General features: G+C 34.7%; 1 protein-coding gene across 7 annotated transcripts in view; it reads right to left on the minus strand.

The window, feature by feature from the left end:
• The window catches only part of POC1B (POC1 centriolar protein B), a 43,948-nt gene that overhangs the window by 22,501 nt on the left and 5,305 nt on the right, over positions 1–16,142 (minus strand). For all 7 annotated transcript variants that reach the window (XR_005259164.1, XR_005259163.1, XR_005259162.1 and 4 more), the window contains exons 3-9: positions 12,879–13,050; positions 11,935–12,114; positions 10,550–10,657; positions 9,577–9,692; positions 9,080–9,213; positions 8,264–8,332; positions 5,119–5,271 (exon numbers count right to left, since the gene is read on the minus strand). Coding sequence is in view for 2 of the 7 variants with exons in the window: in XM_038155476.1 (XP_038011404.1) it covers positions 5,119–5,271; positions 8,264–8,332; positions 9,080–9,213; positions 9,577–9,692; positions 10,550–10,657; positions 11,935–12,114; positions 12,879–13,050 (932 nt within the window). In the remaining 5 variants the exon portion in view is untranslated. The remainder of the gene's footprint in view (positions 1–5,118; positions 5,272–8,263; positions 8,333–9,079; positions 9,214–9,576; positions 9,693–10,549; positions 10,658–11,934; positions 12,115–12,878; positions 13,051–16,142) is intronic.

Genomic DNA, 16,142 nt, shown 5'->3' on the forward strand with positions numbered 1-16,142 from the left:
CTGATAAGGGGAGGATGAGGGCCACTGTAAACACTGACTGGGGGTGGAGGAACTGTCATAAGCCATACTAAAAAAATTAAATATAGAATTATTGAGCAACTAGTCAGAAATAGCATCTAAAAGGTGTTTTAAAATGCACAAAAATATAAAGGCTGTATCTAAGTCCTTAATACAAATATTAGTGTTTAATATTGCACTAAAAATGAATGAGGTAATGGAATGAAGCTAAATGTAAAAATTTCTAATTACTTGACATTTCCTGACAAGATGATGTGGTTAGCTGTAAAATAATCTTACCAAGGGAAATCTCCAAGCTAAGTCTTTGAAAAGACTTAATTTTAAGAAACAAGACAGAAAAACCAGAGCACTAAAATTCAAGGTAGGGAGTACTGTCACATATTACAGGTTTTCAAAAACACTCTTTCAAAGCCTTGCTTTAATTACCTGGTAAACTGATACAAAAAAATTTTCAATATCATCTCCTAACATGATAATACAATTATCACATTTTGATCCATAGTACAATAAAATATATTTGAAGGGAAGGTTTCCACAGAATCTTTCATGAATTAGAAAAATACAGTTAATAAAATTAAAAGAGGAGGTTTTAAATGACTCACAAAGTATTTTTTAGGAAAGAGATTTAGCTACTTGTGAAATAGTCTCTCCAAACACAACAAGAGAAAATTAGCTTTCAATTTGATTAAGCACTGTTCTTTGTTCTAGACTGGGGCCCTCAAGCCAAGCAAGCTATCTTTCTTTATAATCTTTTTTCTACTGCCATCTAGTGTATATTTGAATTTCCTTCATCTGAGAAAATATTTACAACTGAAAATAAAGTGAAAATTTTAAGATTAAATTAGATCAATAAAAGCTCTTTGTGCACAAGAGATAAACTCTATGCACCTTAATATGTTCAAACCTCAAAGCTATTTTTAAAAAATCATTTATTTTAAAGAAGTCTTTAGCACATGAAAGGTCAATTACATACAAACATGGCAAATTCAGAAATACAATTCTCACCGAGTGGAAAGCAGTTTTTAGTATATTTCACTAAAATTGCATAACTGATTAAACTACTATTTTTGAATAACTCCACAAGGTCCTTATGTCAAACACAGACAACAACTGGGATTTCTCTCTGCTAAATTTAGACATAATGCTAGACACCTGTATTTGACTTGGTAATCACCTAAGATTATCTCTGCGACTAACAGAAAAAAATAGGCGCCTTTAGAGAACAAATAATTTATTTACATTTCCAAGTTGTCTGAAAAACTGAAATTATTTTAAGCATTAAAACTTTACTTACTCAAATATTCAAGAATCACATCGATGAATGCAGTTGGAAAACAATTATAAAGTTTTGCAACTCAAGAACATGAAATTCAACACTGCATTAAAATTCAGGCTACTGCTGGGCTGAGAAGACACAACTAATGATTTTTTGGTAAAAGTTAATTATGCCTCAAAAATAGGTAGGTAGAGAGAAAACAAAATAGGGAAGGTATCTGAAGTTTTACTGGTTCAAGGTATAGCTTTGAAGAGTGAATAAGAAAAAGTAATCAGAAAAGGCAAAATACACTCAAGCTTCATCTTTCTGTCACTATCCTGAAGGCAAAACACCAGATAATACCTGCAATTCTTAATGCCCTTGTACCAGCTGCTTTATTCATAACAGCATTTCCAACAGGTCATGTGTCAAAACATTGCAACTGTGCCTCTGATCCCACCAGAATAAATTCTAAGCCAGCTCCATTTTCCTGTGACTTTGCCACACTGAGACAAGCAGGGATAGAGATGCAATAGCTAACAAAAAAAAAAACAACACCAAAAAGCAAAAAAAAACAAAAAAAAAAAAAACCAAATTAGGAATTTTTAAAAATAGGGGGCAAATTACTTTCCTCTTGAGTTCTGCCTGTACATCTGTGTAATTTTTTGTGTTCTAAGACCTTTAATTTTATCCTAAGGCAATCCCTCTTCAGTCTTCTTGTAGAGGTGACTAAACCAGCTGAGCATAACTCTAGGCAATGTATTATAACACACCTGAAGCATTTAGATGACATTGTAGAGGCTTGTAGCGAACCTTAAGCATTCACTGATACTTTGAAAAATCCCATCTCTAAACTGCCTCCTCTGCCTGCCTGTAACTCTTGTATGTTACCAAGTCTCATAGAATACTGTTACTTCTGTTTAGCTAAGATGAGTTATCTTATCCTGTTCTTATCCATAGAAATATGATGAGAAAGGAAGAAAATAACAAGGAAGCAGTTCTGTACACGATCTGAGGTGTAGATGAGATAATAGGAAAAATTTGTCATTACAACTGCTATGCTGTAGTGGAATTGATCACACAGAGAGACAGGGCAATCTCCAAACCTCTTCAAGACCCCCTAACCAGACACAGCTGAACTGATGTACCACTGACAGAAAGAATACATGATCTCCAGAAGCTCCCTCTGACATGCCTGTGATTCCATTCCTCCTTTCCCTTATATATTAGAAACACGATGAGCCATTGAAAGATGAGGATAGGATAGCAGTGGAGCAGCCTAATGCTAGAATTCTCTGTATTGCCTCTGGCTTAGAAAGAGGTTGGCATGTGAAATAAATAATATGTTTTAATGGAAAAATGACAAAAATTCTTTTTTTCTTTTTTTCCTTCTCCAGAGTACAGCACAGTGGGCCTAAACATTATGCTTTTTCTCAGTTACAAGAGGAAATAGTTAAGAAAATGGAGCACTGAAAAATTTCAAGCACAATGCTACCTAAGAATTAGTGCATGCTAACTAAAGCATGCTACTGCTGGCAGTAACCTGATACCAGTTTTGTCTGTATAAATTATGGCTTTGCCTAGTTGGTGAGGTCCATTCTTCCTCATCACAACAAAAATCCCACCATTTTTGTTGAGACCCACAGGAGGAGCCATAAAAACAAGAAAATACAAATGGAGTGAGAAAATGTGATAATTTCACTTTAGCATCATCTCAATTATTATACTATTACATTAATTCTAAAAATTAGCTGCAAAAGTGATTCCAATCGCTATTACTATATTATGTAATTTACAATATGAAAACATATTATATTACAAAAAGGAGTTTTGTTGAAACTGCCAGACACTGTTTTGTTTAAAAGAATGTAACATACTTGATGTTTACTTCAGAGAAAGATATTCTACTGAAAATATGATATTAACTGAAAACTAAATACAGCAACTCTTGTTACAATCCTGAAATCAGGCCAGAAAATATAACACAGAGTCCAAAACTTTGCTATGACAAAGCCATAGAGCTCTTTCACTACTACGGAGCAGCCCAGGAGCCTATCAGCTGCTACAAATGCTGCAGCCATGAATAAATGCAGACATAAAGCTAAGTTAACTCTTAAGTCAAAGCTAACTAATAAATAATTTCTTGACATTCAACTACTGAATTTCCTTGATGAGCCCTTTCAGTATTGATAATGAGGCTTCCTACCCTTAGTTTAACTCAAGCCTGAACTCATTAATGTTTTTCCAGTGCTTCTCAATTATCCAGGACCAGGAACAAGAAAAAAAATTTTGAAAAATTGGTTTAGAGTATCTTCACATCTTTACCAGGCATGTAAACAGAAGAGAGGTCTGGAAATGTTGACCTGAAAAGAAGACAATGGACTCCTGCAGCTGTAAGCCACTGTGTTTGTTTAGGACATGTTATAACTGGGTACAATTTGAATGGTCTTGAAGCAAAATGTTGCTCCAGCAAGACTGGCTTGAATCTGCTGGCAAATGCTGTGATTGAGTTTGTTCTGGCACTAACCAACTATACTAAAGGCTGGTACCAGTAAACTGAACTTCATTCATTTACCTTACAACAAATATGAAAGTCCAGCAGGAAGTTTATTTATGAAGTCTGTTCATTTATGAAGCTTTTGGTCGGAACAGGATGCAGTCATCCTGTTCTGACCAAAATGCTAAGCATTAGAAAGCTTCACATCCGACTTGGCAATAGAACCAGGCACAGAAGAAATCTTATTTTGTCAGAGTTCTCTTCCTCTAGCAAATGTTCTCAATCTTTATACCACTCATTTGCAATGACAATGGCAATGACAATCTTTATACCATTCATATTGCAAACACACCCACCCCCCCAAAAAAAAGCTCAATATCCCCAAATGTCAATGTTTTAAAACTCTGAGCAGGAAACAAATGCCATGGTAGCAGTATCTATGTTTTCTATGTAGGCAATCAGGCAATGGTGAATTTCTATAGTACTCTGATAGCATATTACAGCAACCAGAAAGTTCTGATTGCTGTTCTAGATTTATCTCAGGTAAGTTCTTCAACACTAGAGGAACGTGGAGACTACCAAAAAAGAGAAGAAAACATAGATAATCACCATTCAGAAGCCAGCCAGCTTTATCAGAGATTGTCACAAATAAAGCATAAACAATGGCCTCATTGAAGGCATAGCACTGTTTACCTATTGAGCATAACTTTCAGACTAGTTAACAAAGAATTTTTCCTAATACTGACACAACATGTGGCATTGCACTTTGATTCCCTAATTTCCACTTTCAATGGACGCCAGTAGATAGTTTGAGAGTGAAGTAGTTCAAGAATTAAATATCAGGAAATCAGACTTCATTGTGCTGTAAAACACACTGCTAGCCTAGAAAGTCTTTTAGAGAGATATCAAGACCTTCTCACAATACCTAAAGGTCTTCGAAAAAGGGACAGCTTGTGACAAGCAAGTATTTGACTTTCAGTAATATCACCACTTTGTCCACCTTATAATGATGTATTTTGATAAGTATTGTAAAGCTTGTAGAAAATTCAGATACCCACTGCAACACTTGCAGTGTTATTTCAGAAACCAGATTATCATGTGTGTTTTGCTTGAATGAGATGTAGAGTACAAACACAGAAGAAGCATGAAAGTAATTTCAGCATAAAACCTGCCAGCATCAGCTTGCCTAGTAACCCTAATGAGGATTCATAAATTATGGTTGTTTCAAAAGTATTATACATAACAATAAAAAGCTCCCTGGTATACATAAAACATATTTAACTATAAATGTCAGACAGTGTTCAGAGAAGCTTCTTGTTTCCTATATTAGACAATTTATTGCACTCACCTCAACTGACTTACATTTTTCATCATGGAAATGAGATGACCTTGGATAAACATCAAGAAGATGAGGAGGATCATCAATATGTGTTCTTCTAAAATTGTGTTTGATTACTTCTTCATAATCCAAAGCATCAAAGTTGGTTTTCCATAGTAATACCTATAAGAAATCTTCATATCAGTAACTACTTGAAGGCTATTCAGTGCTCGAAACCTAATTATTCAGTAAAGTCTGCTATTAGTAGTAGATAATTGCATCACAACAATACTGCAGTGATGTCTTAGTCTGATCTCTACTGCAACACAGGCACTTCCCCAGAGTATCTTTACTTCAAATCTAAAAGATGTGTTCAAACTATTAAAAAAGTAACCTCTAAAATATGTCTATAATCACAAAACAAAGCAAATTCCTGTCCCACTGAACTGTCTCAAGTTACTTTTCTGCCAGACTAAGGGATCATATACTGTTAAATTTCTGCCCCCTATAAAGGCTTGCAGGTCTAATAAGAAAGTTTGAAGGAATAAGAAATGAGAGAGTTCCACAGAACTTTAAAACACCGGGTTCCAATGTTTTAGCAACAGGAATCTCTTTTCTGAACTTTGGCTAATTATCTTCTAGATAGAAACTATATAAAAGTCACACAATGACCAAATGCAGAAGGTCACAGGACACAGAGGTAGTCCAAAGGTATTCTATCCAGTCTTATGAATATTCCACGTAGGCTACTACTTTCCAAACAAATAGGTATAACTTTACTCTTTCACATAAAAGGTCTTATGTTTTCCATGGCAACAGGTTAATGAGATAAATTGCAATGTGCGCATACAGCAAAAATGTGAGGAACATGACAGAACACTACACTTAGAGATCTTTTTTGTTTGAGGAAAGAAGCAAATAGAAAGAAACAAAAGTATCCAGTGTTTGTTTCAAATATTTAACCTGCTTCTGAACAATGCTGTCAGCTGGTTCTGCACCAACCAGAAACTTGATACAAGAAGCAGAGATACTGGTTTTCCTTCTTTGATAGAAAGGTATGGAAGGATCTGTTGACTGAAAACATCTTGAAATAATATATGTATGAAGGAAGCAGTCTTCCATAAACTTAGAGTGTATCAGCTGCCTCCAGCACATGCTGTGAACAGACAATATATTTTGGGTACTGCATGAGGGGTAGAAGATGATCCTTTTATGGCCAGCCTCTGCTCATAAGCATGACATTGCCAGCAGAACTTTTCCAACAAATACACCCTACAATGACAGTAAACCAATAATCACACTGAGTTGAGAAGAAGTCCCACAACCATCCTCCTGGCACACCTGGAAGAAGGCTGTGGGCAGGTCAGCAAAATGGGATGTTTGAGAAGAATGTGTGTATACACCAAAATAAAATGGACACTGAAGAATAAAGTTCTTATGTTTACTATAGGTAAAGATATACATCTTGGTAGTTACCCAACAGTGGCGAGTGGCTAGCACATTTTAAAACTTAGAAAAGTGAAAGCTGCAGCAAAGTAAGTACTCCTCTCCCACCAAAATTTTCATAAAACAAAGGGAAAAAACTTCAACAAACACAGGAAGGCCCATTTTTAAGGTAACTTAAACAGTTATTAGATCTGCTATGACTACTTTTTAAATTCAACATTTAACTAAGGAAGTGTTTCCAGATGAAACTGGATCTTCCTTCACATATATTCAGCACAAACCCACTACATCAAACTGCTGAGGAATATAAGACATAGATTTTTACCTACTTTCTCTATTGCTCTCATGCCCCAGAAGCTTTACAACAGAAAATCAGGGCAGGAAAGAGGCAATGACATGACTGCACCGAACACACATGTCATTCAGGGGGCCTCAAATTCAAAGAACTTTGAAGTAAGACAGGCATTCCCAGGGTGTGTTGGCATTCAACAGGGAGGCTGTATTAAGCTTAATACTGTAAGTCCTTGCCTTCATCAGAACTTCTCTGATTAATCTTCTGTCATGTGAATACATGCACTTACGTTCCTCTCAAGTTAACTATAATATACCAACAGTCATAAAACTCAAAATAAAATACTCATGGAAGGTAAGGTCAACAATTCAGGATCACGTAGGACTAAGTTGCATTTTGGGACTTAAAATCTTATTTAAAACTTCAGTATGAAAAATCAAAGATCATACCAGTGGGTCAAGAAATAAATATCTTTCCTCCATTTTCGGTTGGTTTTTGTGGTTTTTTTTCCCTGCTTCTAAAATTAATATTGGATATTTGATAACATTTTCACTTTTCCAGTAACTTCAAGTCTTGGCAGTATGTCTTACTTAACACTTTGAGATAGAAAGCAATTTTTTTTCATTTCCCAAGACCATCTCTGCTACCAGCTGAAATTTATTTCAAACTCCACAAACCAGAATATAGCCATGAATTATGGTAAACTCAAAAAATCTTAATTTCAACAGCATAGCTTTTTATATCTACATTGAGATTTTAGCTTTTTGTAACAGGAAAAAATGAAAAAGACAACTAAGGAACATTTCAGACTGAAAACTGAAATTTTGTAGCACGAGATTTAATTCTTTTTGGAAACTTTATAGACCTGATAGAGATGATTCCAAGCTTGACAGTATTTGTTCTTAATTATGAAATTTATTACAGAAGATAGAGATTCATAATAAGAATTACAGTTCAACTTTTTTTAAAATGCTCAAATGACTCTTCTTCCCTTTATAAAATCCAGTACTTTACTGTTCCATCAAAGTAAATTAGTGAAGGTAACACAAGAGGTTTTTTTTTCTCCAAATTCTAGCTAAAGTTTTCCCAGTAATACAACTTAATACCTACAATTACAGAGTAAGGACTTAAAAAGCAGTGAAAACCTAACAAAGCAGGTACAACTTAATATTAATTGCAACCCAATTACTTCATTGACTGAATTGCAACACTTTAAATATTCTTAGTCAAAAACCATTCCTTTATTTTAATATGCAAAATAGACGTGGTTAGTCTTCTCCTCATCATAACATCCAATGGAAAGTCTGTATAACACAAGTAGACAGAATGCATGTGAGCATGTGAGTAATTAGCAAATTATTGTGACATAGTATATTTAACTCCCATCCACTGTAACAAACATAAAGACATTTCATTCAAGGAGGCAATACCACAAACCTGAGCATCCACTCCACCTGAGGCAAAATTTTCACCACCTTTTGAAAAAGCCACACAAAGTACAGGTCCCTGGAAAAAAATAGCATACAGTAAAATTAGGGTATTACTGTAATCATGATATTTTAGTGCAGAGAAAAACACCGATGCCATTACCTAACATAATAGATTTTTCAAGATTAATAAAATACAGAACAATTTTACTGTAGTGAAATTTCTGCAAAATTTGATTGAAAAGTTAATATCGCACATTTTCAAAAGATGCTACATTACAACTACAACAATCGATACTAGGAAAACAGTGGCATTATCCTTAGATTTTATACTTCAGCTTCGCAATGAGAAATTACAAAATATATATTACATTACTCAAGGCAATACATTTGAATGATTTATTATCAAAAATAGGGTTTGTCTGGCATTAACAGGAAAAGGAGGAAATGCCTGCCATTCTTCACAAAAGTTTTCTGTAAGCTTCCCCCTCCTTAGAAAACACTGTTTTTCAATAAACAATAGAACTGAAGTGCCAAATAACCTGATTTTGAAAATCAAGTGAATTATTAATGAACTTAGAACATGAGCTTTTACTTAACATCAAGCGTATCATATTGACAGATAAAAAGCATGGTTATAGGTAAAAACTGATGCATTTCCTTAACCACTTGTGACAAGGTGCATTAACAGAACACCTCGCAGTCCACTAAATTTCACCCGCAAGTTGCAAGATAAAAGACACAATGGCATAAATGTTACTTTTCCTTTGTAAAGATACGGAACAACCTATTAAGATCTCCATTTAAAGAGGATTATTGTGTATACCTTGTGTCCATGAAGAGTGTAAATAAGTCTTTCTCCTAAGAGGTCCAGAATCTTAAGGGTACCATCAGAAGAAGCAGTGATGAGGTAGTTACCAGAAGGATGGAATGATATACAATTAACCCCTGCTCTGTGAACTGATTTACAGAAGACAATATTCAAAAGCTGTAGATTTCTATTAAGAGGATATGTACACTTTATTTCTTTGCTCTTTTCTACTTCCCAAAGAACTATTTCATTTAAGGGAAAAGCAACAAAAGTGCTGAGGCATAGAAGACTCATCAGAGTATTTGCTTAGTTCAGTTCTAAAAATTAAGAGAAGCAAAGAAATAAAAAGGATTCAGACTGCATTCTTGGGGTTGCTAGACTACAAAAAGATATTTACAACATGTCAATATGACTTGTTTGTCAACTTCCCCCAGTAATACTCTTAATAAATCACATTTAATTGCAAAGAGTCACATTAATAAAGAAAATAAAACAAACTACATTATTTTTACCTTTGAAATGCTGCAGTAGCTTGTTCATTCGAATATCCCATAGTTTCACTGTGTTATTGGAACCTGCAGAAGCTATACATGTTCCACTTGGGTTGAAATCCACAAAAGTTGGAAATCTAAATATAATTAATGAAAACAGATTTATAATGTATTCCCACAGAAATATTTAGGTGTGTGTATATATATAAAGCCCATGATATTAACACTAAGCAGCCACAAACTTGTGTGGAATCTACATGTATGGAAACTCAAATAAGGCATTTCAAGTAACTGAAATAAGCATAACAAGATGTACATGATAAATCATAATCTCACTTCTGTTGAAAACATTGCACTATTGATCCAGGTCAAACCATCAGAGTTTGTGCTACAGTACAAAGTTCCTGGAAGAGAGTGCTGCAAAGAGTTCGTAACAAACAAAATAATTTTGTCTAAGAACTGACAACACTTTGGACACGAAAAAGGATGAAGGCAGCCATGAAATCAGCAAAGCACATATACAAGATAAATATTCCATTGACTTGTTAACTAAAACTCTGGATCCAAGATGTTTAAGAAAACTGCATATAAGTAAAAGCAAGTATTTTTAAAATTTAAATAAGGCAGATCACTGAAAGCAACAAAATACTGTTTTCATCAACAGGTGGAGAAGTCTTCAAGCTTTCTTCTTGCTGAAGCATCCAATATCAAATAGCATTATCAAAATTGAGGGAAAACATGGAAACATTTCAAAATCCAAGAATAATCTCACTTCTGTTTGGATTATCTCTGGATTGCTGGAAAACAACTGTATAAGTGCAGCCAGTTAACCTCTTTAGAAAAATATTACATGAATTATTTTAGTTGACATGGGTTGTAGAATTCTGATCTGTTTTCAGATTTAACATATATACATGTTAATACCACAAAACATTACATTAACACCAGTAAAATTATATTATTACATTTCTACTTTCTTTCTAGTAAAACTTACCCTTCATAATCTGAGAAGGTATTAATGCAAATTTTATTTCTTGTATCCCAGATCTTAATAGATTTGTCCTCACCACAAGATGCTATTAATCTTCCATCCGGTGAAAATCTGGAACACAAAAGTGTATACATTACTTAAGAACTGATTCTGCCTATATTAGCATTAGAGACATAAGTAACAAAACACCAGAACCAAGGAAGCCTGTTTGAAATAAGGATGCATAGCATTTAAAGGACATTTGAACGTCTAGTATTTCTCGTGGACTAATAAAACTAAAAAGGAAAGCTTCTCCCCCTATTCCACTCTGGTCCATTTCACAATGAACTACAATTAAAAACAAAGCCATAAGTAAGAGGTAGAGAGCAGGTTGAGGGGAAACTATCAGCAACCTAAGGATGTCGCTACAGATGACAAAGAGATTATTATAGAAAACTATAGGTTAAAAGACAAGGAGGACACAGTAGAATCTTGTGTTTAATGTTAACCTATATTTATGGTCTCTGAGTTCTTTCTAAACTTACAAATAGCAGGCAAAGCATTCATGATTATCCCTAGACTAGCAGACCAGGTTTTTAAAGAGGAAAACTTACTTGTCTATAACTTCTATAACTAATAATAATAAGCATTATTATTTCACTTATTGAACAACTGCACAATGACATTGAAAAATCACATGTGATTTTCTAGAGCTTTCCTTTTTCTTTTCAACAACTAGATACTTTGAAATTATGTAGGGGTCTGCACTTCACCAGTGTCAAATTCCTTTCTCAAGAGGCTTATATCAAGCCTCTCTTAGCTGCAGATTTTCCATTAATATGGAGGAAAGGAAAAATTTTTTTAAAAGACCAGCAAACAATTTTTTCTTGTCTTTCAAGAGCTGTCCTGTAAGAGTACGAATCCTAACTTGCAGTCCAAAAGTAATTTTTTACCTTTTCCAATTATGTAAACTTAACTCATCTGGATTCATGACCATTCTTTAATGCCACTACTATTCCAAGAATAGTTGAGAAAACCCCTACAATGCATGATAAATCTAGACATGAGTGCTGAGAAATAGGATAATACAACAAAAAAATCAAACAAAACTGGGGAAAGACAGAACGCTGACTGAAAATAAATACAGAGGACCCCATTTGTCCTTTAACATAGTAGAATGAAGACAGCAATTGATTTAGTATGTACACATATTAACATAGAGCAAGCTTCCATACTTCATCTAGGTCTACACAAAACTTGTGCACATAAGATTCATTTATTAAAATTTAATTACTGGTGAGAGATCATTGCTTCTCATTCACATTGTTTCTTCTCTTATTTCTACCCTGGGATATAAAATCCCTTTTGTTAGAATTCTACTTTACCAAGAGAATAAAAACAACACTTACTTGGCACAGCAAACCCAACCAGTGTGTTGGAAGAGGGTAAACAAAAGGCGCTGATAGCAAACACTCCATATTTTTATTAATTTATCATTGGATGCTGAAACTACAGAGTAGCCATCGTGGGAGAAGCTCACACTCCGAACAGATGCTGTATGACCTTTCAGTACTGATGATTCTCCATGACTAAGGAGGGAGCAAAGAAAATGAAACAAAACCCCAAATAGCAAGTCACAAATCACAACTATATAAAAGAGCTTAAATCCCCATAAAACTTAATTTTGGCACATTTAGAATCTTACCCAAATGAAAAAGCAGTACACAGAGGCCAAATCTTAATGTCACCATTATTTTTTACTTATTTAAGTATTATTAGAATAACATTCCTTAAGCTGTGTTTAACATGACCAATTTTACAGAACAGTGCAATTAAGTAGTATCATTAGCCTTTAGTCTCTTTAGCACTGCTATTTGAAAGAGAATTTTTTATATAGTAATCTATAAAATGCTTGAAAGTTCAAGTAACATCAGTCTAATACTGAATTACTCATAATTACTACTACTCAAGAACAGTCTGATAAAACAAGTCAATTTTTTCCCAAAAAACTATTGATTTCTTCATCACTTGTCTCCCCAAAATGAAGTGCAGCTATGCAGTTCTTATTAAAATATATTCTTTAACCAGAGAAATATTATAAAGCATAGCTCTACACACATGAAGTTGTGACTTCTGAGTTTTTGTGACTCAAAAATTGTGACTTTTTTTTGAAACTACAGAATATTCAGAAAAGAAGACAGTAATACAGTAAAGAACTCTGTTGCTTGTGGTCCCCAGTCTGTTTCTTTCAAAGCCCAGGCATGTGGGAAGGGAAACTTTTTTGAGTAAAGCCTCCAATATTCACACCGCACAATAATGAAACACATATCCAGCATTGCTCAGTTAAACTCACATGCAAGGAATCCATAGCCTGACAGTGTGATCCTGAGAAGCTGAAGCCAGCACCTGCCCATCTGGTGAGAACTCTACACTTGTCACCGCTTCCGCATGGCCTGAAAATCCGTAGGCGCTGCACTGTGTCTTCAGCTTCCACAATATGAGAAGCCTGTCCACAGAGCAGGTAACTGCAAGAAGTCAAAGACATTAGGAGTCTGCTCACTGTTGTTATGAAAGTCAGAGCTAACCACTATGGATTTGGATTCACCAGAGAACTTAATGGGTATTACGGGAAGGAGGAGTTATTAGGCTTTAATGGATACTTAGCCTAAGCAGATGCCTGGTAGCAGGTAAAGCCAACACCAGGCTTTCAGAAGGATGTCACAAGACTCGGAGAAGTAAAGGATAACTCTTAACAGGTAGCTCTCTTACATACTAAGCCAACTGGCTTACAAGTACTTTGATGATAGAGAGCAAAACGTTCAAAGCCAAACATCATGCACGTCAGTGATTATGGATCCAGATTTGGTTTTATCAAATCCTAAGAACAATAGGCAAATTCTTTAGTAATTTCATTTTGATCTCTAAGACAGAATTTGTTTTAAGTATCATGTTTAACTCCAAAAAAACATGGCAACTTAAACTGAAGACATGACTTCTAACACTTGAGTGACAATACCGATACATGAAAATTCTATAAACCTATTTAAGTACCAACTTTATAATACTAACATTTGTCTAGTTCAAAAGAGAACATAAAGTTGTCCTTCTGAAAATACAGAATGTTTGAGGGTGGGTTTTTTGCAGTCACTTTACAGGTGAACTATACTATCTACAGTCAAAAATGCAAACCTAACTTTTAGCAGAGCTTGATCGTTTTCAGGAAACTCTAAGATGCAAAGACAATAAGCAGTTGAATTAAACTGGTACATGTGATTTTCCTACATCGCTATAATCTTCATCTCTGCTAAATATCAGTATATAGACATAAATAAAAACAAGGTATTCACACTCCCATTCCTCAGTTGTCAAATTCCCCAGTAGAGAAAAGAAGGGAGAGGAAGAATAGGGGCCTCCCGGAAGCTGGAAGAGTATACAAGGATGGCTTTTCTCTTCCCATTTTCTTTCAAGCACCAACATAGCACAAAGAAATTGAGTTTCCTTATTATCACATGTCAAGGCAAGCCTCAAACAAAATATTAGCATATTAAAATATTAAATATTAAATTCCCTTTATGAATTTTCTACAAAGATACTGGTTTTATTCCTAAAAAACTAGCTTCTGCTAAGAGATGTAAGACCAGACTATCCCTATACCCATATCAACAGTCCTATATTTGGCAAAGAAATACAGGATATTTTCCACCCACTTAAACTTTTCAAAACCCTGTTTTACAGCAGAGTATTTTTAATTGTACTTGAAAGAACTCCTTTCTTCCTTTGATTCTGAAAAATGATTTACAGTGGAGTAAAACTAAAAGGAAAAAGTGAAATATAAGCTAAAATAGAATTTGAAGGCATAGGGCTAGAAATGTAAAACAGACAAGACTGATGGCTTCTAAAACAAAGCATTGATGAACTACCAAATACCTGTGGGTATCTTACAAACTGCATGAAGGCTGTGCAGTATCAGATTTCAGTTCTAAAAACTGAGGGAAATATTCTTAGAAAGATGATAGCACCATTCATTCAGGGCCTGGTTTCTTGTAGCTTGTTGTCTCATAGATGGTCTGTCCCAAGGTAAATGAGACACAAGCAGTGACCTGAAGTTCTCCTTCCTGCGGGACATCCATGACCATCTTCCTTATTTTCCCTCTGGACTCCCTGCCGCCTATGCAATACTTCAATATTGGATGAGAAACAAAAAAAAGCCCAGAAGGTCCAGAAGAAATATTTCAGGATGTTCCATAGCACAAATAGGCCTGTTGCTCCTCAGAGAATACATGACATAACCTGAACCATGTTTGGAGGTGAAAGAATTTGCCCTTGCTATGATCAACTGAAAAATACAACTAAAATGTAGAAAGCTGAAAATTCACACTGAGCTGACTCCAATATACAACTTACTCCAGTTTATAACCTGAGCACCTTTTCTTTTTTAAACATCACTGCTTCTGTACACACCCACATACAGCAGACACAGCACTGGATCACTTGCTTTTCTGCTGATGAGTCATTAGAGAACTGAACAGCAAAAAAAAAAAAGACTTGGCCTTATGCAAAGGTCAAGTTGAGAGATCTGCAGCAAAGTAGTGTGTAAGCAGATACCTAAGCTTCACATATGCCATGAAAAATATTTTATGGTGTTTGCAATGAAACAAAGTTCAATTTATGAATTGTGACTATTGATGGTATACATTTTTATATATATACACACAAATATATGAACACAAGTTGCTGTAATACAGAATTACCATTTCACTCTCATTTCCCACAATAACAAAGTGGTAACTAAGAAAGTTGTGCAAAGATCAAAAGAGACAAACTCAGACAGGCTTTAACAGCTCAATGTACATCTCTCAAAATACTGAAGCATCTCCAATATAATTAATCACTCAGTGCAAGAATTACAGGGCAGATGGAATGCAGTGCACATGATGGGTGTGTGAATATTCAAACCCTACCACTGCCAACAAACCCCCACACTTTAGAGGAACCCTGCAGCTCTCAATGATACAGTACAACGTCACAATATAAACATATTTTGCAATGAATTGCAAGATTTCCTACTTGGAGAAAAATGATTATTAATTGAACTTCTGTCAAAAAAGCCAATCTGGAATTCTAAGCACAGTGGATAAAACATGAAGAACTTTTAATAATGCCCATAAATTCAAGTTATTGGCAGTTTTTGTTGCATTCTGTATGCATCTACAAAGGAGGAAAAGAAATGAGAGGAATCAGCACACTAGCCAATATTTAATTTTCTGGATTTTATTTTTTCAAAAGAAATCCCAAAGCCCTCCACATTTATTCAGTGTTAAGTTTACATTCCATTTTTCTAAAGTCACTTAGAATCAGTAGTTTAAAATATATACAAGCATTCACCAAATCTTAAAAGTCCAACAGAATAGAAAACTATTCAGATTTTCAGATTTTCCAGAAATCTGTACGTACTGAAAAATAATTGGATGGGAGTATTGAAATGGTAAGGTGTTGTTTGTTTTTCCCTTCTTTCTTTCTCTCTCTTTCTCTAGTCCCTCCTCCTTTTATTCAAATTTTTTTTATTCCCATTGGGAAGGTTTTTTCTTCATTTTTTTTAGGGCCAGGTAATTTAATG

The sequence above is a fragment of the Motacilla alba genome, chromosome 1A (assembly GCF_015832195.1).
Source record: "Motacilla alba alba isolate MOTALB_02 chromosome 1A, Motacilla_alba_V1.0_pri, whole genome shotgun sequence".
Classification (NCBI taxonomy): domain Eukaryota; kingdom Metazoa; phylum Chordata; class Aves; order Passeriformes; family Motacillidae; genus Motacilla; species Motacilla alba.